The 26,067-nt window shown below is 39.1% G+C and overlaps 1 protein-coding gene across 1 annotated transcript in view; it reads right to left on the bottom strand.

Moving 5' to 3' along the window:
* Positions 1–26,067, bottom strand: part of grhl3 (grainyhead like transcription factor 3) — a 63,642-nt gene that overhangs the window by 36,477 nt on the left and 1,098 nt on the right. The window contains exon 2 of the mRNA XM_062962354.1: positions 3,242–3,428. Within this exon, the coding sequence (XP_062818424.1) occupies positions 3,242–3,428 (187 nt within the window). The remainder of the gene's footprint in view (positions 1–3,241; positions 3,429–26,067) is intronic.

Here is a 26,067-nt window from a genome sequence, read left to right as displayed (position 1 = left end):
TTGAACAAAGCAACTAGTTGAGACGCTTGATCCACTAGAGACCTAAACTAGTTGGACAAAACCTTCTTCTCCCAAATTCTTGGGAATTTTAACTTCTCTGAAAAGGCGGAAGCAAGATGAATATTTCCGGTAAATCTCGCCAGAGGCAAGTTAGGACATGGGGACGCTGTGACGGCGAAAGGTGACTCAAATCCTGCAAAAGGTTATGTTATTGGCAACCCATTTGTTGCCTTGGAAGAGATTGGCAATCGAACTTGATTTAAATTGGGACGACTGTCCCAATTTGGCAGGAATAATTTTGTCATCGGGAGTTGTAGTTGCTGGGATTTATAGTTCACCTACAATCAAAGGGTATTTTGAACTCCACCAATGATGGAATTGAACCAAACTTGGCACACAGAACTCCCATGACTAACGGAAAATAATGGAAGAATTTGGTGGGCATTGACCTTGACTTTGGGAGTTATAGTTCACCTACATCCAGAGAGCACTGTGGACTCCAAACAATGATGGATCAGGACCAAACTTGGCACGAATACTCAATATGCCCAAATGTGAACACTGATGGAATTTGGGGAAAATAGACCTTGACATTTGGGAGTTGTAGTTGCTGGGATTTATAGTTCACCTACAATCAAAGAGCCCCTTGAACCATACCAACAATAGAATTGAGCCAAACTTCCCACACAGAACCCCCAAGAACAACAGAAAATACTGGCCTTTGGCGACCCCTTTGACACCCTTATCCAAGGACAAGTTCTTCCAATACAAAAGCCTTTGTGATAGATATTTGGATTCTGTGTCCAAATCAGATAAAGATAGTTCCCGATGACCACAGATGGGGCCAGGCTGTGGCGCAGGATGGTTAGTAGCCAGCTGCAATAAATCACTCTGACCAAGAGTTCGAGGCCAGCCCGTAGCGGAATGAGCACCCGACCATTAAAATAAAATAAATAGCCCCTGCTCATTGCTGACCTAAGCAACCCGAAAGATAGTTGCATCTATCAAGTATTATTATTTTACTAGCTGTGCCCGGCCACACGTTGCTGTGGCCTTTTCTGGTGGTGTTGGTGAGAAATTGTTGAGGTAGTGGTGGTATTGAATGTCTGTTGTATGGTTGTCTTTATGTTTAGTATGCACACTGAAGTGGATTATATGGCAGTGTAGAGTCAAGATAATCCAGTTCAAAGCAGATAATATAAGATTCTAAATGGGTTATATAGCTGTGTGGAAGGGCCTTGAGTCTACACTGCCATATAATCCAGTTAAAATCTGATAATCTGTGGAAGAGGCCTAAGTGAGGCCTAACTGTACTTGTCCCCTGGGCTGAGGAGGTTGCTAGGAGACCAAGTGGGCGGAGCTTAGTCTTCAAACTGGCAACAATTGGATAAAAACTATTATTCCTCTCCCTGTAATTAGGACTTTATTTTTCTTTTCTTTTTTGTTGTATCAACCTAGAGCCGTGAATGATGGGTTGTGTTGTCAAATTTCGAGTTTGGGGGGCCTGTAGTTTTGTTGTTTTGTCCGCTGCCCTGATGCCATCACTCTTTTATATATATAGATTTATATGCCGCCCTTCTCACCCCGAAGGGGACTCAGAGCGGCTTACAAATTAAATTTACATACAATATTATATTATTAGCATAGTACAATACTGGTAATAAATTACTATATTGTACTGTATCAATTATTAGTAATATTACATGTAAAGTATAATATATAATTAATATTATTATAGTGTATTATTAGTATTATATCGTATTACAATATAATATTATGAATATTATATGTATATACAATATGTTATAATTATTATATATTATTGTAAATTATATATATATATATATATATATACATATACATATACATATACATATATATACAGTAGAGTCTCACTTATCCAAGCTAAACGGGCCGGCAGAAGCTTGGATAAGCGAATATCTTGGATAATAAGGAGGGATTAAGGAAAAGCCTATTAAACATCAAATTAGGTTATGATTTTACAAATTAAGCACCAAAACTTCATGTTATACAACAAATTTGACAGAAAAAGTAGTTCATGACACATTAATGCTATGTAGTAATTACTGTATTTACAAATTTAGCACCAAAATATCACGATGTATTGAAAACATTGACTACAAAAATGGACTGGATAATCCAGAACGTTGGATAAGCGAGTGTTGGATAAGTGAGACTCTACTGTATGTATACACACACATACATATGTTTGTGTGTGTGTGTGTGTGTGTGTGTGTGTATATATATATATATACTAGCTTTGCCCGGCCACGCATTGTTGTGGCTTATGGGAATCCTTTGTTGGCCAGGTGGAATAGCAGTGAATAGCCTTGCAGTCTCAAAGCCTGGCCATTTTCTGGAGTAGCTGGAGCTTTTTGTTGCATGAACGTAGAGGCATGGATGAGGGTTGTGCTGCCAAGTTTAGTGTTTCTGGAATGTGTAGTTTTGTTGTTTTGTCCTAGGCCGAAATTTCATTACCTATTGTGTTTTAGCGTATTGTTATTGATTATGGTTTATACTGTTTTAATTGTTTTTAATTTGCCTTTTGTTTTGTATTGTTATATTGTGTGTTGAGGCCTTGGCCTTTGTAAGCTGCATCGAGTCCTTCGGGAGATGCTAGCGAGGTACAAATAAAGTTTAATAATAATAATAATAATAATAAATATATATATATATATATATATATATATATATATATATATATATATCTAGCATAGCATGTTATTGCGGGGAGAGGCCTCCAGCTGATGTAAAGAGACAAGATGGATCTCTCTTCATAACTCCCTCTTAGATCTGGCACACTAAATTAGGAAATTTAGGTACCACTATATGTGGGGAGGCTAATTTAACTAATCTACGACACCCTAAAAAAACCGTCCAGAAAGCGTTCGGAATGAGGAAGTTTCTGTCACAGTGGATGATGAAGCAGCTACTCTCCCTGTGGCCGGAATTGAGCATACCCTCAGGAAGCTAGAGAAGTTTAAATTGCCTCAATGTCTGTCTCTGTCTCTGTTCTATGTGTATATGGCATTGAATGGTTGCCAATTATGTGTATATTGTGATCCGCCCTGAGAAAGGCAGAATATAAATACTGTAAATGAATACCGTTGGACAGCGTGATGAGGATTGAAACTGGGATAAGAGATCACCAAAGCGTGAGAAAGAACGTCAAGCCACAGCAGGGCTTTTGGTGATGCCAGGAGTGGCTTCTTTCCCATACCATGTAATAGTCGCAGAGGAGACTCAGGGCGGCCACGCTTTCGTCGTCTCCGTTGACCCTCATCATGGCTTTGGTGGCCGCCGTCAGAGGGTTCTCCAGGTAAGTTTTCCAAGCCTCGTCTTCATTCATGCAGGAGAACTTTTGGAAGCCCATCCCGTCGTTCTTCAGAAGGCGCACCGACCTGAAACTACGAAGAAGAGCAAGTTGGTTAGGGATCTCAGAGAACAAGAAAGGAATCGTTCTCAACTTGGAGAGACAGCCCTGGTTTCTGGCTCTCACTCTATTGCTAACTATGACTCTTTCTTTCTTTCCTTCTCTTCTTTTGTATTTGCATGCACACATTTGCATCCCACTTGTGAGTACACAGTGAGCCAGTCTCAGAATTCAGTTACTAATCTTCGACATGAGCAAAACCCTGGAACCGTTCTTCAGAAATATTATGAAATGATAGATGTGGGAAATGTGCAAGAACCCAGTCACCTGAAACACTGCTTCTTTCTTGCTCTCTGTATGTTAAACATTCTGCTGGTTATGGGATAGCTGGGGTTTGACTACTGTCATGTGTTCAATGTAGGGCTGCCCTTGGAATTGTTTGCAGCCAGTGCAAAACGCAGCAATTAGACCAGTATGAGATACCGAGTATAAGCCGAGGCACCTAATTTTACCACAATAAAACTGGGAAAACATTGACTCCAGTATAAGCCGAGATACCAATAAAATAACCGTATACACTCGAGTATAAGCCAACCCGAATATAAGCCGAGGCACCTAATTTTACCACAAAAAAACTGGGAAAACTCCAGTATAAGTTGAGATACCAATAAAATTACCATATATACTCGAGTATAAGCCGACCTGAATATAAGCTGAGGCACCCAATTTTACCACAAAAAAACTGGGAAAACATTGACCCCAGTATAAGCCGAGATACCAATAAAATTACTGTATATACTCGAGTATAAGCCGACCCGAATATAAGCCGAGGCACCCAATTTTATCACAAAAAACCTGGGAAAACATTGACTCCAGTTTAAACCGAGATACCAATAAAATTACCATATATACTCGAGTATAAGCTGACCCGAATATAAGACGAGGCAGCTAATTATACCACAAAAAAACTGGGAAAACATTGACTCCAGTATAAGCCGAGATACCAATAAAATAACCGTATACACTCGAGTATAAGCCAACCCGAATATAAGCCGAGGCACCTAATTTTACCACAAAAAACTGGGAAAACTCCAGTATAAGTTGAGATACCAATAAAATTACCATATATACTCGAGTATAAGCTGATCTGAATATAAGCTGAGGCACCCAATTTTACCACAAAAAAACTGGGAAAACATTGACCCCAGTATAAGCCGAGATACCAATAAAATTACTGTATATACTCGAGTATAAGCCGACCCGAATATAAGCCGAGGCACCCAATTTTATCACAAAAAACCTGGGAAAACATTGACTCCAGTATAAGCCGAGATACCAATAAAATTACCATATATACTCGAGTATAAGCTGACCCGAATATAAGACGAGGCAGCTAATTATACCACAAAAAAACTGGGAAAACATTGACTCCAGTATAAGCCGAGATACCAATAAAATTACCATATATACTCAAGTATAAGCCGATGCAAATATAAGACGAGGCAGCTAATTTTACCACAAAAAAACTGGGAAAACACTGACTCCAGTATAAGCCGAGGGTGGTAAATTTCAGAAATAAAAATAGATACCAATAAAATTACATTAATTGAGGCATCAGTAGGTTAAATGTTTTTGAATATTTACATAAAGTTCAAATTTAAGATAAGACTGTCCAAATCTGATTAAATCATTATTCTCATCTTCTTCAATATAAATGTGCTTATGTATCCTTTTAATAATAATAATAATACAGTAAAATAATACATGTAATAATAATAATAATAATAATAATAATAAATACAGGAAAATAATACATGTAATAATAGAGTAAAATAATAAATGCAATAATAATAATAAGGTCAGAGTGAAATAATAAATGTATTATTAATAATAATAAAAATAGAGTAAAATAAATGTAATAGTAGCAACAGTAATAGAGAAAAATAATAAATGTAATAATACCAATAATAATAGAGTAAAATAATTAATGTATTAATAATAATAAAAATAGAGTAAAATAAATGTAAAAGTAACAACAATAATAAAGAAAAATAATAAATGTAATAATAATAATTAATAGAGTAAAATAATAAATGTAAAAATCCAATAATAATAGAGAAAAATAATAAATGTACCATATATTCTCGAGTATAAGCTGACCCAAATATAAACCAACCAGGACCCTCACCCGGGTATAAGCCGGGGGGGGGGGCTTTTTCAGTCTTAAAAAAGGGCTGAAAAACTAGGCTTATACTCGAGTATATACAGTAATTGTTTTTCTTCTCCTCTTTGTTTCACTCCCTGTCTCTCTTCTCACCATTCTTTACTACAGTAGAGTCTCACTTATCCAACGTAAACGGGCCAGCAGAACGTTGGATAAGCGAATATGTTGGATAATAAGGAGAGATTAAGGAAAAGCCTATTAAACATCAAATTAGGTTATGATTTTACAAATTAAGCACCAAAACATCATGTTAGACAACAAATTTGACAGAAAAAGTAGTTCAATACACAGTAATGCTATGTAGTAATTACTGTATTTACGAATTTAGCACCAAAATATCACGATGTATTAAAAACATTGACTGCAAAAATGCGTTGGATAATCCAGAACGTTGGATAAGCGAGTGTTGGATAAGTGAGACTCTACTGTACTTGGTTTATGTCTCCCACTTTTGTTGGGAAATAAATTAAAAATATTATACAAAAAAATGAAAAGCTTTCCCATGTTCAAATGGGCAACATGGCTTATGCAAAGGGATGCGAAATATCGGTAGCCACGAATTGGCTCACCGATAAACGGTGTCTAGAGGAGAAGTGATATTTTATCACCCAGTATAAAGGATCTCCCACTCTTCTTTGGCTTGGAGGGCTTTGGGGCATGGGTTCAGAATTGTAAAACCTTCCCACCAGGGTTGTGATGAGAGCAAACCAAAGACATAAGAAGAGACTCCCCAGAGCTTTCTTTCTCCTTTTCCAGCTGGTGGGAAAGCGGGCAGGGTGCAGAGTACATGGAGATCTCTGCTGCCGGAGGGGACGTAACCAAATGGAAATCCCTTTGCGGCCCCACCTTGGGTGCCTGGGTGCCGTCTCGGAGCGGCTCCTCCGTGGCCTCGGGGCCAAGAGTTTGTTCTCAGATCGCGGTCGACTCCACCGTCCCGGAATCAAAAGGCAGCTGTTATTATTAGCTAATAACAGCCGTGAACTTGAGGGCAGGGATTTTAACAAGTCTCGCCTGATGACTTGTGGGTCGGGTCTTCTCACAGCCCCAGGAAGCCGGCATTTGGGGATATTATGGGGGCCCTGGGTTGCACAGTGTGTTAAAGCACTGAGCTGCTGAACTTGCAGACCAAAAGGTCCCAGGTTCAAATCCCGGGAGCGGAATGAGCGCCCGCTGTTAGCCCCAGCTCCTGCCAACCTAGTTCGAAAACATGCAAATGTGAGTAGATCAATACGTACTGCTCTGGTGGGAAGGTAACGGTGCTCCATGCAGTCATGCCAGTGGCCACATGACCTTGGAGGTGTCTATGGACAATGACGGCTCTTCGGCTTAGAAATGGAGATAAGCACCAACCCCCAGAGTGTGAGTAGATCAATAGGTACCGCTCCGGTAGGAAGGTAACTGCACTCCATACAGTTATGCCGGCCACATGACCTTGGAGGTGTCTATGGACAACGCCGGCTCTTCGGCTTAGAAATGGAGATGAGCACCAACCCCCAGAGTGTGAGTAGATCAACAGGTACCGCTCCGGCAGGAAGGTAACAGCGCTCCATGCAGTCATGCCAATGGCCACATGACCTTGGAGGTGTCTATGGACAACGCCGGCTCTTCGGCTTAGAAATGGAGATAAGCACCAACCCCCAGAGTGTGAGTAGATCAATAGGTACCGCTCCGGTAGGAAGGTAACAGCGCTCCATGCAGTCATGCCAATGGCCACATGACCTTGGAGGTGTCTATGGACAATGACGGCTCTTCGGCTTAGAAATGGAGATGAGCACCAACCCCCAGAGTGTGAGTAGATCAATAGGTACCGCTCCGGCAGGAAGGTAACAGCGCTCCATGCAGTCATGCCAGTGGCCACATGACCTTGGAGGTGTCTATGGATAATGACGGCTCTTCGGCTTAGAAATGGAGATAAGCACCAACCCCCAGAGTGTGAGTAGATCAATAGGTACCGCTCCGGTAGGAAGGTAACTGCACTCCATACAGTTATGCCAGTGGCCACATGACCTTGGAGGTGTCTATGGACAATGCCGGCTCTTTGGCTTAGAAATGGAGATGAGCAGCAACCCCCAGAGTTGGACACAACTGAACTTAACGTCAGGAGAAACATTTACCTTTACCTATGGGAACTGGGGACCTCCATGTCTTAGGGGAAAATCCCCTTGAATTTGTAGAGACATGGTCACTAAACTGTGGCCCCAAATCAGGTCCAGTAACATTATTGTAAAGTTCAGACTATAACCCAAAATAGATTCACTGGCCCAATGACATAGGAAACAACAGCAAATACTAGGCCATGGCTTGAGGATAGTATGCCTACAAAGGGAGACTTGGGTAGTTCTTTTATAGTTCGGTGTAAGAATCAGAGTGAGTACTAAACTTGAAAATAGTCTACAAATAATAATAATAATAATAATAATAATAATAATAATAATAATAATCCTTGCAGCCCAGGAGCAAGCCATCAGAACAAAGGCAATTAAGGCCAATATTGAAAAATCAGCTGATGACCCAAAATGCAGGCTGTGCAAGGAAGCCGACGAAACCATTGATCATATCCTCAGCTGCTGTAAGAAAATCGCACAGACAGACTACAAACAGAGGCACAACTATGTGGCCCAAATGATTCATTGGAACTTATGCCTCAAGTACCACCTCCCAGCAGCAAAGAACTGGTGGGATCACAAACCTGCAAAAGTATTGGAAAATGAGCACGCAAAGATACTGTGGGACTTCCGAATCCAGACTGACAAAGTTCTGGAACACAACACACCAGACATCACAGTTGTGGAAAATAAAAAGGTTTGGATCATTGATGTTGCCATCCCAGGTGACAATCGCATTGACAAAAAACAACAGGAAAAACTCAGCCGCTACCAGGACCTCAAGATTGAACTTCAAAGATTCTGGCAGAAACCAGTGCAGGTGGTCCCGGTGGTGATGGGCACACTGGGTGCCGTGCCAAAAGATCTCAGCCGACATTTGGAAACAATAGACATTGACAAAATTACGATCTGCCAAGTGCAAAAGGCCACCCTGCTGGGATCTGGCTTTTAAACCAACCAGTGCATTCACATGGCATAATAATCCATGGTTTGTGTTATCCACGATTGGTTGCTCAAGTTGTGAATTGCATGGCAGATAACCCAACCAACCACGATTCCGCCTTCCCCTCTCTGTGTTGTTCCTGGTGTGTTTCTGTTCCTTGTTGTTGTTGTTGCCAGTTTCGGTTTGGGAAGCAAATACACCAGAAGACACAACACGCCAAGATAGAAACAATTTGCGGATTTGTAAACTCAAGACAAAAACAAAATTTCAGTTTGTGGTTTGTTGTCAGCAAAGGCAGGGCTGTGCATCGCAACAAGATTTCAGCAAGTGATACTATAATGTCTTTTGATGTGTAAACAGCATGGTCACTGTCAAAAATTCAAAACACTCCAAGGAGTCTGAGGCCCCATTTACACTTCCGCATAATCCGGTTTCTAAATCCAGATTCTTTGCTTTGAACTGGATCATAGGGCAGTGTAGACTCATATAATGCGGTTTGAGGCAGATAATCTGTGGCACTTTATCTATGCTTTTGGGTTCGTAACTTATAATGTGCACTCGCTAATCTACTATTACAACCTTACTGTTTTTAATTCTATGTATTAGTAAGTGTGTTTTTATTTTACTGGTCAATGTTGAAATATTATAACGGGTGCATGTTATTGTTTATTGATGTATTGTACTTTGTTATTGTTTTGAATCTGATATTTTTGTGAGCCACCCTGAGTCCCCTCCGGGGGAAATGGAAGCGGGATACAAATAAACGTATTATTATTATTATTATTATTATTATTATTATTATTATTATTAATCTGGATTCAGAGACTGGATTGTATGGCATTGTCGTTCTATGTGTTGGTGAAGGCTGGAATCACAAGGTTGTTGTGTGTTTTCCGGGCTATATGGCCATGTTCCAGAAGCATTCTCTCCTGACGTTTATACCTCACAACCTCTGAGGATGCCTGCCATAGATGTGGGTGAAACGTCAGGAGGGAATGCTTCTGGAACATGGCCATACAGCCCGGAAAACACACAACAACCCAGTGTTGATCTAGCCTGGGAAAGTTACTGTATATACTCGAGTATAAGCCTAGTTTTTCAGCCCTTTTTTAAGACTGAAAAAGCCCCCCTCGGCTTATACTCGGGTGAGGGTCCTGGTTGGCTTATATTTGGGTCAGCTTATACTCGAGAATATATGGTATATTTATTATTTTTCTCCATTATTGTTGTTACTATTACATTTATTTTACTCTATTATTATTATTATTATTATTATTATTATTATTATTATTATTATTATATTTATTACTTCACTCTGATCTTATTATTTTTATTGCATTTATTATTTTACTCTATTTATTATAACTTGTATTATTTTTCTGTATTTATTATTATTATTACATGTATTATTTTACTCTATTATTATTAAAAGGATACATAATCACATTGAAGAAGATGAGAGTAATGTTTTGATCATAGTTGGACAGTCTTATCTTAAACTTGAGCTTTATGTAAATGTTCAAAAACATTTAATCTACTGATGCCTCAATTAATGTCATTTTATTGGTATCTATTTTTATTTCTGAAATTTACCACCCTCGGCTTATACTGGAGTCAAAGATTTCCCAGTTTTTTTGTGGTAAAATTAGGTGCCTCGGCTTATATTAGGGTCGGCGTATACTCGAGTATATATGGTAATTTTATTGGTATCTCGGCTTATACTGGAGTCAATGTTTTCCCATTTTTTTTGGTGGTAAAATTAGGTGCCTCGGCTTATATTCGGGTCGGCTTATACTCGAGTATATATGGTAATTTTATTGGTATCTCGGCTTATACTGGAGTCAATGTTTTCCCATTTTTTTTGGTGGTAAAATTAGGTCCCTCGGCTTATATTCGGGTCGGCTTATACTCGAGTATATATGGTAATTTTATTGGTATCTCGGCTTATACTGGAGTCAATGTTTTCCCATTTTTTTTGGTGGTAAAATTAGGTGCCTCGGCTTATATTCGGGTCGGCTTATACTCGAGTATATATGGTAATTTTATTGGTATCTCGGCTTATACTGGAATCAATGTTTTCCCCAGTTTTTTTGTGGTAAAATTAGGTGCCTCGGCTTATATTCAGGTCGGCTTATACTCAAGTATATACGGTACTTCCTAGCTTTCCATTTCAGGGAAGTCCTGTCCTTTGCTTGGCAGAGGTCTAGAAAGAAAGGTCTAGTTTAGCTTTTTCTGCCCAAGAGTGCTGGTGCCCCACCAAACTACAACTCCCAGGATCCCATAGCATTGAGCCAGGGCAATAATGTGGTTTTCAAACCATTTTCATTCTGCATCCTTATTAACCACTTATTTCGTTACAGGTTCCAGAATCCCATGTTTATTAAGAAAAATACGAAGCCATGCCAACTGCGAGAAAAAGTAGACGAACTTCACATGATCCCTTGCTGTGCAGACATCTGCTGAAACGGCATTATTGTACTTGCAATTTGGTAATAAACAAGATCCCCAACAACTGACATCTGCAGATGAAGTTGTAATGAAAAATACAGACACGGAGGCCATTCCAAAAAAAAAAGTTGGCAACCTTGCAACTGTTAATAAAACCCAACAATGTTGCACATGGAGACCTCATGATGTTCGCTCCAAATCTGCGCTTAAGTATGGAAGCCAGATACAGTCTAACCCTAACCCATGTAAGTGTTATTTATTTCTATAATTGTATTTTTACGTTGCTTAATAATGTGTTATTATGTTGTTATGTAATGTTTGTGTTGTTTTTATGATTGGAAACCGCCCTGAGTCCCATCCGGGAGATAGGGCGGTATATAAATAACGTTTTTTATTGTTATTATTATTATTTATTATTGCCCAGAATCCTGCATCAAAAGTGCGCCAGTACACATTGGGCTCTTTGGATCCGCATCGAATGTTCTTTATTACAATCCGACCCTTCTTAGCTGATGTCCAGGGGTCCATTGGATGGAGAGCAATGAATGCTGCTCCATGGAGAATCCATCACCCCTCATTTTGCAACGGAAATCCATATCTTTACCTTATAACAAGGTAAACATTGTTACCTTTGGGTTGTAGTCCAAACAATAACAGAACTACTCAAGGCTCCGTTATACTATCAAAAGTATCCTCAAGTCATGGCCTATTACTAGCTCTTATCCAACATTCTGGATTATCAATGTTTTCAATACATTGCGATATTTTGGTGCTAAATTCGTAAATACAGTAATTACTACATAGCAGTACTGCGTATTGAACTACTTTTTCTGTCAAATGTGTTGTAAAACATGATGTTTTGGTGCTTAATTTGTAAACGCATAACCGAATTTGATGTTGAATAGGCTTTTCCTTAATCCCTCCTTATTATCCAACATACTCGCTTATCCAATGTTCTGTATTATCTAACGCATTTTTGTTGCCAATGCTTTCAATACATCGTGATATTTTGGTGCTAAATTCATAAATACAGTACTAATTACAACATAACATTACTGCGTATTGAACTACTTTTTCTCTCAAATGTGTTGTAAAACATGATGTTTTGGTGCTTAATTTGTAAAAGCATAACCTAATTTGATGTTGAATAGGCTTTTCCTTAATCCCTCCTTATTATCCAACATATTCGCTTATCCAGTGTTCTGGATTATCCAACGCCTTTTTGTTGCCAATGCTTTCAATACATCGTGATATTTTGGTGCTAAATTCATAAATACAGTACTAATTACAACATAACATTACTGCGCATTGAACTACTTTTTCTGTCAAATGTGTTGTAAAACATGATGTTTTGATGCTTAATTTGTACCCTGTTTCCCCGAAAATAAGACATCCCCAGAAAATAAGACCTAGTAGAGGTTTTGCTGAATTGCTAAATATAAGGCCTCCCCTGAAAGTAAGACCTGGCAAAGTTTGTGTTTGGAAATATGCCTGCCAAACAGAACACCAGAGCATGCATGATTGGTAAATATGTGTACCATAGATTGTTGTAAATAGAAATAATGGTAGTAACAAGAAATTCTTGATAGGATTCACAGTTTTTCGGTTATGCTGGTTTGTGATGACAACTACTGGGCAGTATATAATAAATGTTCTTTTTTTTTTGTTCAACAATAAATGTGAATTCTTCTTCATGGAAAAATAAGACATCCCCTGAAAATAAGACCTAGCCCATCTTTGGGAGCAAAAAAGAATATAAGACACTGTCTTATTTTCAGGGAAACACGGTAAAATCATAACCTAATTTTATGTTTAATAGGCTTTTCCTTAATCCCTCCTTATTATCCAAGATATTCGCTTATCCAAGCTTCTGCTGGCCTGTTTAGCTTGGATAAGTGAGACTCTACTGTATTATTATTCTTGTCCCTGTTTTTAAGTTGAGTGTATCTCACTCGGGGATGGCTCGTAACAGGGTGTGATGGGGTCACTAGTCATCCTGTCTGAACACAACACGTCCTAAAAAGAATACGGGATGCATACGGAATATTTCCATATGTGAGAAAGTCCTTATAGTTTGAAAGAAGAGCCAATGTTCCCAACACCCCAGGCCTAAGTTGCGCACAAGGGAGGCCTGGTCCCTGCCGCCTCTGTCTCTCCCCGCCAGACTCCTTCCAGACAGTTTCGCTCCCCGGTGGTGGGTTTCCTTCCCCGCTGCCTGCTTCTCCCCCTTAAGCAGCAGGAGTTTCGTTGTCTTTCTCGCCTTTTCTTTTCTCACGCAGCCAGGCCTCCCTCCCCTTCCCTTCCAGGCGCCTTGTCTCCAAGCAGGAGGAGGCACACAGGTTGGGATGACTCAGGTTTCGCCACTCGCTGCTGCCTGATCCTGTCCGGGCAAGACCCGGCAGACCGACTGCCTCCAAAAAGAGAAAGAACAGAGGCAGGAAAGCATTGGGCCTTTCCTCCGGAACTCAGGACCCTTGTGGCCTATGACAGTGGTTCTCAACCTGTGCATCCCCAGATGTTTTGGCCTTCTAGAAGTCTTAAAAGCTGCCCAAGAACAAGCCATTAGAACCAATGCCATCAAAGCCAAAATTGAAAAGTCGGCGACAGATCCCAAATGTAGACTCTGCAAGGAAGCTGGTGAAACAATAGATCCCATCCTCAGCTGCTGCAGAAAGATCGCACAGACAGACTACAAGCAGAAGCACAACACCGTTGCTCAGATGATTCATTGGAACTTGTGCCACAAATACCATCTGCCTGCGACAAAGAACTGGTGGGATCACAAGCCGGAAAAAGTTACAGAGAATGAGCATGTCAAGCTTCTCTGGGACTTCCAAATTCAGACAGAGTGTTGGAGCACAATATCCTGACCTCACGATTGTGTTAAAAAACAAAGTATGGATTGTCAATGTTGCAATCCCAGGTGACAGCAGAATTGAAGAGAAACAACTAGAAAAGCTGGCACGATATGAGGATTTAAAGATCAAATTGCAAAGACTGTGGCACAAGCCAGACAAGGTGGTCCCAGTGGTGATTGGCACACTGGGTGCAGTGCCTAAAGGCCTTGGCCTGCACTTCAACACAATCGGCACTGACAAAATCCCCACCTGCCAGCTGCAGAAGGCCACCTTACTGGGATCTGCCCGCATTAATTGCTGATACATCACACAGTTCTAGACACTTGGGAAGTGTCCGGCGTGTGGTCAAATTCAACAGCCAGCAGAGTGTCTGCTGTGGACTCATCTTGTAGTGTTTCTAATAATAATAATAATACTAACAACAACAACAACAACAACAACACTCCTAGACACTTGGGAAGTGTCCGACGTGTGATCCAATACAACAGCGAGCAGAGAGTCTGCTTTGGACTCATCTTGTTGTGTTTCAAATAGTAATAATAACAACAACTTTATTTTTCTATCCTGCCTCCATCTCCGCAAAGGGACTTGGGGCAGCTCACATGGGGCCAGGCCCAAAACAAAACATGAACAGAGTTAAAGCATAAATAAACAGTAGAACAAATCAAATCAAACAAAACAGATTAAAAGCACAATAATGCAGTATAAAATCACAATAATAACAAAATAAAATGGAAATGATAAAGCAAACATCACCACAAATGGATGAAATAGGGGGCGGTCAAGTTAAAAAATACAAGAGTATTATATTTGCACAAACCCATTAGAACAGAGGTGCCATAATGGTCTTATATTCACCTTCCTGGTTGGCTTATATTTGGGTCAGCTTATACTCGAGAATATATGGTACATGTATTATTTTTCTCTATTATTATTGGTATTCTTACATTTATTATTTTTCTCTATTATTGTTGCTACTATTACATTTATTTTACTCTATTTTAATTTTTATTAATAATACATTTAATATTTCACTCTGATATTATTATTATTATTATATTTATTATTTTACTCTATTTATTACTACATGTATTATTTTCCTATATTTATTATTATTATTACATGTATTATTTTACTCTATTATTATTAAAAGGATACATAAGCATATTTACATTGAAGAAGATGAGAATAATGATTTGATCAGAGTTGGACAGTCTTATCTTAAATTTGAGCTTTATGTAAATACAGTAGAGTCTCACTTATCCAACGTAAACGGGCCGGCAGAACATTGGATAAGTGAATATGTTGGATAATAAAGAGAGATTAAGGAAAAGCCTATTAAACATCAAATTAGGTTATGATTTTACAAATTAAGCACCAAAACATCATGTTATACAACAAATTTGACAGAAAAAGTAGTTCAATACACAGTAATGCTATGTAGTAATTACTGTATTTACGAATTTAGCACCAAAATATCATGATATATTGAAAACATTGACTACAAAAATGTGTTGGATAATCCAGAATGTTGGATAACTGAGACTCTACTGTATTCAAAAACATTTAACCTACCGATGCCTCAATTAATGTACTTTTATTGGGATCTATTTTTATTTCTGAAATTTACCACTCTCGGCTTATACTGGAGTCAATGTTTTCCCAGTTTTTTTGTGGTAAAATTAGGCGCCTCGGCTTATATTCGGGTTGGCTTATACTCGAGTATATACGGTAATTTTATTGGTATCTCAGCTTATACTGGAGTCAATGTTTTCCCAGTTTTTTGTGGTAAAATTAGGTGCCTCGGCTTATATTCGGGTCAGCTTATACTCGAGTATATATGGGTATATCAAATGTTTTAATAAATATTATTTTTTTAAAAAGAAACTGACCAATTGACTTAGTCACACTCTCTCAGACTTAAAAGAAGGCAATGGTAAAAAAATTAGCCATTTTCAAATCTCACAAATAGATCTGAGCCATTGGGTTGTTGTGTGTTTTCTGGGCTGTCTGGCCATGTTCCGGGAGCATTCTCTCCTGACGTTTCACCCACATCTATGGCGGGGGATCAACCTCTGAGCCATCTTTTCCTTAGACCTCGGAGGGAAAATGACACTGCTCTAAACAACGCTGTCCTTTAATCCAGTTCAGCCCAGAAACTTGTGAGTTTTTATAGAAAAAGGGAGGAAAAATGTACGAACTGCACCTATGCTTTGCTTTTTTGCAAAGGTCCTTTTGCAAACTATGACAACAGTTTGGTAAAAATAAATAAAAAAGGAGAAAAGGAGGTGTGTGGGGAGAGAAGGGAGGACTCACAAGAGCTTTCTGTCGGCAGGACAAACCCTTGTGTGCGTTAATAAAGGGCTTTAACCTTTTCATTCACCAAAAGCATAACTCAAACGTTTTAATAGCACGCCTTGCTGCATGACAAAAATTTGCTCCTGGCAATCATGGTTTCGACCACAAAACCACAGCAGGGAGCAGCTCCGACGTGAAGTTAACTCTTTCGGGGACAGAGATCACCGCCTGCAACAAAAATTTAAAAGTTTTCAAAAGTTTCTACTTCGGAGAGACTGCATTGGTTTCCCTCCTGCGGATGAAGGACATTTAATGGCATCCCTGCCTTGCTTTGCTGTTCAGGTCAACTCAGATTCTTCGCTTGTTTGCATACATTACGCAGTGCAAACTTCGGTTTGTCAATAAGTCTCGTTTAAGAGAACAAAGCGGAATCTATATATATAAAAGGGTAATGAAATTTCGGCCTAGGACAAAACAACAAAACTACACATCCCAGAAACACTAAACTTGGCAGCACAACCCCTCATCCATGCCTCTACGTTCATACAACAAAAAGAAAAGAAAAATAAAGTCCTAATTAGAAGGAGAGGAATAATTGTTTTTAGCCAGTTGCTGCCAGTTAGAAGGCTAAGCTCCACCCACTTGGTCTCCTAGCAACCCACTCAGCCCAGGGGACAGGCAGAGTTAGGCCTCACTTAGGCCTCTTCCACACTGCCTATAAAATACAGATTATCAGATTTGAACTGGATTATATGGCAGTGGAGACTCCAGGCCCTTCCACACAGCTTTATATCACCCATTTATAATCATGTATTAATTTCCTGTATTTATTATTATTATTATTATTATTACATGTATTATTTTACTTTATTATTATTAAAAGGATGCATAAGCACATTTACATTGAAGAAGATGAGAATAATGATTTGATCAGAGTTGGACAGTCTTATCTTAAATTTGAGCTTTATGTAAATATTCAAAAACATTTAACCTACTGATGCTTCAATTAATGTCAGCTTATACTCGAGAATATATGATACATTTATTATTTTCTCTATTATTATTGGTATTGTTACATTTATTATTTTTCTCTATTATTGTTGCTACTATTACATTTATTTTATTCTATTTTTATTAATAATACATTTATTATTTCACTCTGATCTTATTATTATTATTGCATTTATTATTTTACTCTATTTATTATTACATGTACAGTAGAGTCTCACTAATCCAAGCCTCGCTTATCCAAGCCTCTGGATAATCCAAGCCATTTTTGTAGTCAATGTTTCCAATATATCGTGATATTTTGGTGCTAAATTCGTAAATACAGTAATTACAACATAACATTACTGCGTATTGAACTACTTTTTCTGTCAAATTTGTTGTATAACATGAAGTTTTGGTGCTTAATTTGTAAAATCATAACCTAATTTGATGTTTAATAGGCTTTTCCTTGATCAGTCCTTATAATCCAAGATATTCGCTTATCCAAGCTTCTGCCGGCCCGTTTAGCTTGGATTAGTGAGACTCTACTGTATTAATTTCCTGTATTTATTATTATTATTATTATTATTATTATTATTATTACATGTATTATTTTACTCTATTATTTTGCAATGGGAAAAGTGGTATGAAAGGCAACCTTGGTCAAAGTACGTTCTCTCAGCCGGAGAGGAAGACAAGGGCAGACCCCTTCTGAATAAAAAACCTTGCCAATAAAAACCTATAACAAGGTCGCCAGAAGCCAGAGACAACTTGTAGGCACATCGCAAGAGAAACCATAGCTTTCGCTGTGCAGTGCCATATTATTTTCCTATGGCATTTTGTTAGGTGTCCAAAGTACAACAGCCTCGGTTGAGTCCTCTTGGATGCTGGTGAGAGTTCAGACTTCATTAGCCCCAGGACCCATTTATTTGCTTTTTCCAGCCCTTCATTTCAATAGGGTTCAGTGTTATCCATGGATCCGCCTATCCATGCAAAGTCTAGAAATACATTCCCCGCAGATATGGGGATCGTATGATGACGCTATGATAAGTCAATCATTCGGCGTTTGCTGAAACTCGGGTTTTTCCTGTTGTATCAATTGAACAAAGCCAATTCTGGAACAGGTTATTGAATCATGTTGCCTTTGGATCCTACATTAGAGATGTCTTCCTCTTCCCTGGAAGGCAAATCATGCTCAGTGTTGACAGGAGCATCCTTCATCCTTACAGATGACTCTTCTGAGGTTGATGGAAAAACTCAGGGCAGGTCTCCCTTTGTGCCTTACGGTCAAACCGCCCCAGAAAGCAATACGGGCCTTCTTTCACTCTGGATTTGTTTATTTGGAGACCTCAAGGCAGAGAGGGAGAAAGCCAGACCAAAGAGAAAGTCCTAAAGGGAATTTTGTCAGTTTTCATAACTTCTGGTGACTTTCTCTGAAGGCTTTCTTGGTCAAATTTCTTCAGGCAAGGTTTGTGACGACTGCATTTCCCTGTTGCTGAAAAAGTTATCTTATTTTGGAAAATGGCATTTATAATCATTTGGAGATCATAATCTTCTTGAAAAGTTTGATCTTTCAGAAAAGAGCCAAAAACCTGTTTGAGTAGAATCTTCTCATATGGTATAGAACCAAATGTAATATGGAAGATAATATCTTCAGTTGTTAGACTGACTATGCCAATGCACAAAATAGCAGAGTTTCAGAAGTGTTTTTCAGTTGCCCAAAAATATATCTACTCTCCCATAAAACAACTACTGTATGTACTCGAGTATAAGCCTAGTTTTTCAGCCCTTTTTTAGGACTGAAAAAAAACCCTCGGCTTATACTCGAGTGAGGGTCCTGGTGGGCTTATATTCAGGTCAGCTTATACTCAAGTATATATGGTATATTTATTATTTTTCTCTATTAGTATTGGTATTGTTACATTTATTATTTTACTCTATTAATTATTATTATTACATTTATTATTTCACTCTATTATTGTTGTTACTTTTACATTTATTTTACTCTATATTTATTATTATTATTAACACATATATTATTTTACTCTATTTATCATTACATTTATTATTTTACTGCCTTTATTGTTATTATTATTACATTTATTATTTCACTCTATTATTATTAAAAGGATACATAAGCACATTTACATAGAAGAAGATGAGAATAATGATTTAATCAGAGTTGAACAGTCTTATCTTAAATTTGAGCGTTATGTAAATATTCAAAAACATTTAACCTACCAATGCCTCAATTAATGTAATTTTATTGGTTTCTATTTTTATTTCTGAAATTTACCATCCTCGTCTTATACTGGATTAAATGTTTTCCCAGGTTTTTTTGTGGTAAAATTAGGTGCCTTGGCTTATATTCGGGTCGGCTAATACTCGAGTATATACGGTAGTTTTATATCACACATTCAAGAGACAAAAATGAAGTAGGCTTTGGTAAAATAACATATTTGGTTTACTCACAACCTTCATGTGTTCAGCATAACACAGGTACATAGCTTGTCAGTCTAGTTTCAGATATGTTTGAAATAATCTCTGTGTGGATGGCACAGGGCATCTTTCTTACAAACATCAAGCAAGTGTTCGCTCTTAGTAGTCCAAAGACTAAAAACAATCTAAAATGGAGTCTGTGGCCTCAGCAGTCTCAGATCAGATCATGAGGGCTGCAGCCCCGCCCACAAGCTCTCAGGAAACATAGAGCAAAGGAAGCTGCATACTAGAATATTCACACAAAACAGTAAGCAAACAGAATTATATAGTAACGAATTACTAGAGGAGGCCTGAACAAGGTTGTAATTTCCAACATATTATGACCCTGAGGACCAGGGCAAATCTTGCAAGACAAATCTTGCAAAAGAAAACAGTAACAATAACAACAACTTGATTCTTATAACCCGCCTCCATCTCCCCGAAGGAACTCGGGGAGACTTACATGGGTTTTGTCTTAGGCTCCCCATAAGTCAGAAATGGCTTCAAAGCACACAAAAACATGGAAATTGGCCATCTCTAAACAAATCTTGCTGAGAAAACCCTGTGATCACAAAACAACAAAGGCCGAGAGAGTGTGACTTGCACAAGGCCATTTCTACTGCAAAAAGCGGATTTACTGGAGTTTGACTCCAACACCCAAAACAGTGGTGGATCCGCTCCAGTTTTTAGTCCAAACTCGAGCGGAGTTACTGTACCTGAAGGCAGGAATCTCCAGCACTTTGCTTCAAAGATGGATAGTTCGGACTAAAACCAGGAGCGGATTCACCATCCCATTGGCACAAAAGCAACCAGCTGTGACTTGCTGCTCGTACAGAAGCGGTGACTCCCAATAACAGAGGCAATGCCATAAAGTGCCCTTGTAAGAGTGCCAAGATCACATAGGTAAAAATTGAAGGGACCATAAGCCAGAAAATAGTAAATCTTTTGCCTATGTAGCTTTGCCTTTGCATATGCCCCTCCCTTCCTGTGAGCTGGTGCCTTTCTCCAGAAAGTTCCAAGACCAAAAGTTAGCTTGAAATCAACAAGTGAAGTCACAGGTATCACTTATGCCAAAGTAGGCGTGGAAGGTGAGGAAGACCCTCAGCTACTGGTCAATTTTAGATAAGCCAAAGGTATAAATTTTTTGTTTGCTACGCACATGTTGTGGCAGCCATTTGCAAGTACAAACCTTTTGGGGTGTCCGGCTGTTCCGCCTTCTCACAGCTGTGGTGAAAATAAACTTTGAAGGTAATTGTCTTACAAAATGAAAGGCTGCATAAAATGTTAAGTTGTCATTATGAGAATTACAACATTTGTTCTTCGCAGGGGGAAAAAAGTCACCCTGTTTTGGAAGAAACAGCACATAAAAGAAGATATAGATCACAGCCCCTGCAAGAGAGCGGCCAACTTGGATCTTGTGCCATAAGGAGCAGCCGCTGGATCCAAATACACTAAATGAGCAAAAACATTCCCATGACTTCATCTCAGCCCAAGAAAAAGCTCAGTTGCTCTCATAGGTTGCTTGCTCTTAAAGGTACATAAGCAAAGCTGGGAGGAAAAGTTGGCAACCAAAAGTCTAATAGTCAACTGTTATACACAATAGTGTTATACAGTACTAAAACATATAAGACAATTTAATCTCGAAATGAATAGCTGAACATTAAGGATATATAATGGTACAATATGCAATAGTTAGGAATGGTGGGAGTTGAAGTCCAAAACACCTGGAGGGCCCAAATTTGCCCATGCCTGATCTACACTGTCAAAATAAGGCACATAAACAGTGGCTCAAAGGGATGGCATGCTTTTGCCATTGTCTCTCTCCCTCTGGCGGTAACTGTAGGCATCCTTTGACATTTGCAAGGCAAACGGGTTCGAATTGCGCACTCGAAAATCCCTGAATGTTTCACCCTGAAGCATTTCTGATCAGTAATCAATCAGGATTTGCATAAACGGCTTGCATGCCATCCAGCCCAACAAAGCCTTGTGCTGGTGCTGTAATCTGGAAAGCTTGCACATGAAAGATATTGCATGCGACAAGAGGAGCTCTCTTTTCTTCTCCGGATTCAACGGCAGCTTATGCAAAGCTGGAGTATCCCAATCAATTAGGAATTCCACTCTATGGGAAGGATAGTGGGTCTCGGATTATGATTCTGGAGAGCAGAAGCTCCATCAATGTGCAAGTCACACTCTCTCAGCCTCAGAGAGTAAGACAACAAAACAACAAAAACTTTATTTATATACCGCTCTATCTCCCAAAAGGGAGTCAGGGCGGTTTATACGTAGTAAGCATTCAATACCACACAGAACATACACAAACCCATGTAATAAAACATAAGCATAAGCATAAAAAGGATTAAAAACAATATATCCCTTTAAAATATAAAAACAGTCCCAACTACCGTATATACTCGAGTATAAGCCGACCCGAATATAAGCCGAGGCACCTAATTTTACCACAAAAAAAAAACAAAAAACCTGGGAAAACATTGACTCCAGTATAAGCCGAGAGTTGTAAATTTCAGAAATAAAAATAGATACCAATAAAATTACATTAACTGAGGCATCAGTAGGTTAGATGTTTTTTAATATTTACATAAAGCTCAAATTTAAGATAAGACTGTCCGACTCTGATCAAATCATTATTCTCATCTTCTTCAATGTAAATGTGCTTATGTATCCTTTTAATAATAATAGAGTAAGATAATACATATAATAATAATAATAATAATACAAGAAAATAATAAATGTAATAACAGAGTAAATAATACATGTAATAACAATAAATAAATGTATTATTATTAATAATAAAAATAGAGTAAAATAAATGTAATAGTAGCAACAATAATAGAGAAAAATAATAAATGTAATAATACCAATAATAATAGAGAAAAATAATAAATGTACCATATATTCTCGAGTATAAGCTGACCCAAATATAAGCCAACCAGGACCCTCACCCGAGTATAAGCCGAGGGGGGCTTTTTCAGTCTTTAAAAAAGGGATGAAAAACTAGGCTTGTACTCGAGTATATACAGTATTCCAAGACGACTCCATCATAGGGTCACCTTGAGGTCTCCATAGGTCGGACACGACTGGAAGGCACACAACAAACAAGAACTTTCCCAACCCTAGTGCAAATGTGGATAGTAGGACCTTACACATTGAGAAATACAGTAGAGTCTCACTTATCCAACATAAACGGCCCAAAATGTTGGACAATAAGGAGGGGTTAAGGAAAAGCCTATTGAACGTCAAATTATATTATGATTTTACAAATTAAGCATCAAAACATCATGTTTTACAACAAATCTGCTACTTGTTTGGGAGTGTGGTTACACTTGTGTTGTTGTTGGGCGTGCTGGCCCATTTAGCGTTGCTACTTAAAGAAACAGATGTGGATCTGGGCAGGAGGCAGATTGCGTTGGATAATATAGAACGTTGGATAAGTGAGACTCTACTGTACTATGTTTCTAAGACTCTTTGAACACAATTTCAGATGGGTCCTATCCCATGATGTTCGCCCCATTCCATCAGTAATCTGTTGCAGAGAGAGGATTTTTGATTAACTATGATTTTATATATTGTTGAGCCACTGTTATTACGTGTGATTGGAAAATCAGGATGCAGCCCAACAACTAAAATCTCGCGAGAACGGGAGCTCGAGACTTCCATGCTACACCACTGTGCAATATTAGAAAACCTATATAGAAAAGTGAAGTAGGGAGGCATTTGAACGGATTGGGAGAAGCCAGCCTTCTGTGGTCTGATGAGTCAAAGCATAGTATTTTCTAAACATAAGAATCGCAGGAATCAGGATGCATCCTGTCCTAAAAATACACAGGATGTATACTGATATCCCGATGTGATAAGGTCCGCAGGTGTGTTGTTTTCAGACTTGATCAGACTCTCCAGCTTTTCCTCCTATATTTCTAGCGTGCTGGGCCCATAATCAATGTGAGGGAATTGAGATAAAGCGATCGTAAATCATCTGCCTTTATCTCAACTCTTTTCGACCTTCACAGGGAAAGAGACACAAATCCCAATTATTCTGCCGTTAGGAAACACTAAGGAATCAGGAAGGTTACCAACATTTAGCGTGCTGGGCCCATAACCAATGTCAGGGAATTGAGATAAAGCGATCGTAAATCATCTGCCTTTATCTCAACTCTTTTCGACCTTCACAGGGAAAGAGACACAAATCCCAATTATTCTGCCGTTAGGAAACACTAAGGAATCAGGAAGGTTACCAACATTTAGCGTGCTGGGCCCATAACCAATGTCAGGGAATTGAGATAAAGCGATCGTAAATCATCTGCCTTTATCTCAACTCTTTTCGACCTTCACAGGGAAAGAGACACAAATCCCAATTATTCTGCCGTTAGGAAACACTAAGGAATCAGGAAGGTTACCAACATTTAGCGTGCTGGGCCCATAACCAATGTCAGGGAATTGAGATAAAGCGATCGTAAATCATCTGCCTTTATCACAACTCTTTTCGACCTTAACAGGGAAAGAGACACAAATCCCAATTATTCTGCCGTTAGGAAACACTAAGGAATCAGGAAGGTTACCAACATTTAGCGTGCTGGGCCCATAACCAATGTCAGGGAATTGAGATAAAGCGATCATAAATCATCTGCCTTTATCTCAACTCTTTTCGACCTTCACAGGGAAAGAGACACAAATCCCAATTATTCTGCCGTTAGGAAACACTAAGGAATCAGGAAGGTTACCAACATTTAGCGTGCTGGGCCCATAACCCATGTCAGGGAATTGAGATAAAACGATCGTAAATCATCTGCCTTTATCTCAACTCTTTTCAACCTTCACAGGGAAAGAGACACAAATCCCAATTATTCTGCCGTTGGGAAACACTAAGATTACCAACATTTGGCATGCTGGGCCCATAACCCATGCTCATACCTGGTTTAGTCGCTTGAATGTTGGCCTATGAGACCCGAGTTCGAATCCCGACTAAGCCATTGAAACTCACTGAGTTAACTCCACTGAGGCTGGATCTATACCGCTATATAATCCAGATTATCTGCTTTGAACTGGATGATATGAGCCTACACTGCCATACAATCTAGTTCAATGTGGTAAATCTGGATTCAGAAACTGGATTATATGGCAGTGTAGATGGGGCCTGACTGAGTCATACGCTGCCGACCTTGATGTAAAGCCATGGCAAACGCTCTTGAGCAAATCTCTATTACCGCACACCGGGGTCAACCCGAAGGCACATCGCAACGACGACAACAAACATCTTTTCAGATGGACGCGCTTCACTGGAAGTGGTTTGTGGACGAAGAGTATGTTTTTGCCCCTGAACCGAAGCTGTGCCGAGGAAGTGTTTTGGGGTGAGTCACTTCACCCCTTTGCCTTCCAACGATGCCATTATTCCCTGAGTCAACACAACGAAGGGCTTGGACCTCCCTTTTGGAAGCCTTCCATATTCCGCATGATAAAACAGAACCCGAGCCCGTGCCAACAAACACACATGTCACAACCAATGTGTGCTTCTTCCCCCGAAACTACATGCCTTTTACCGTTGTGTTTCAGAATGGAAGGACGAAACCTTGGGCTAAATCCCATCGATATCCATGAGATTACTTTCTGAGAAAAAACCCACTCTGCTCCAAATCACAATCCATAAAATGTCATATATGGAAACAGGACAATGTAGAATATATTCTGCAAAAGAGATGCATGGAAGACGTTCTGCAACAGCGGAATGTTTAAACTCTTCGAGTCAACCTCATTCACAATATTGTGGGATATAAAACAAGAGGGAGTTTCCCATACACAGCACGACTTTTAAACGGCATTTATAGTGCAGCCCTTGAATCCATGGGATCGATACCCACGGTTTCCTTTATCCACGTCCAACAAAATATGCCCTTCCTAGGAATTTTTCTAGGTCCTCCAAAACAACTGTATGATGTGTTGTCAAAGCCAGAATCGCTGGGTTGCTGTGAGTTTTCCGGGCTGTCTGGCCATGTTCCAGAAGCATTCTCTCCTGACGTTTCACCCACTTCTATGGCAGGTATCCTCAGAGGTTGTGAGGTCTGTTGGAAACTAGGCTAGTGGGGTTTATATATCCGTGGAATGATGTCCAGCTTGGGAGAAAGAACTCTTGTCTGTTTCAGGCAATTGTGAATGTTGCCATTGGCCAGCTTGTTTAGTACTGAATGGCCTTGCAGCTTCAAAGCCTGGCTGTTTCCTGCCTGGGGGAAATCCTTCGTTGGGAGGTGTTAAATGGCTCTGATTCTTTCTTGTCTGGAATTCCCCTTTTTGAGTGTCGTTCTTTTTTATCCTGTCCAATTATG

The sequence above is a fragment of the Anolis carolinensis genome, unplaced genomic scaffold, assembly GCF_035594765.1.
Source record: "Anolis carolinensis isolate JA03-04 unplaced genomic scaffold, rAnoCar3.1.pri scaffold_10, whole genome shotgun sequence".
NCBI lineage: Eukaryota > Metazoa > Chordata > Lepidosauria > Squamata > Dactyloidae > Anolis > Anolis carolinensis.
Note: the sequence above shows the minus strand (reverse complement) of the source record. Positions and strands in the feature narration are given on the sequence as shown.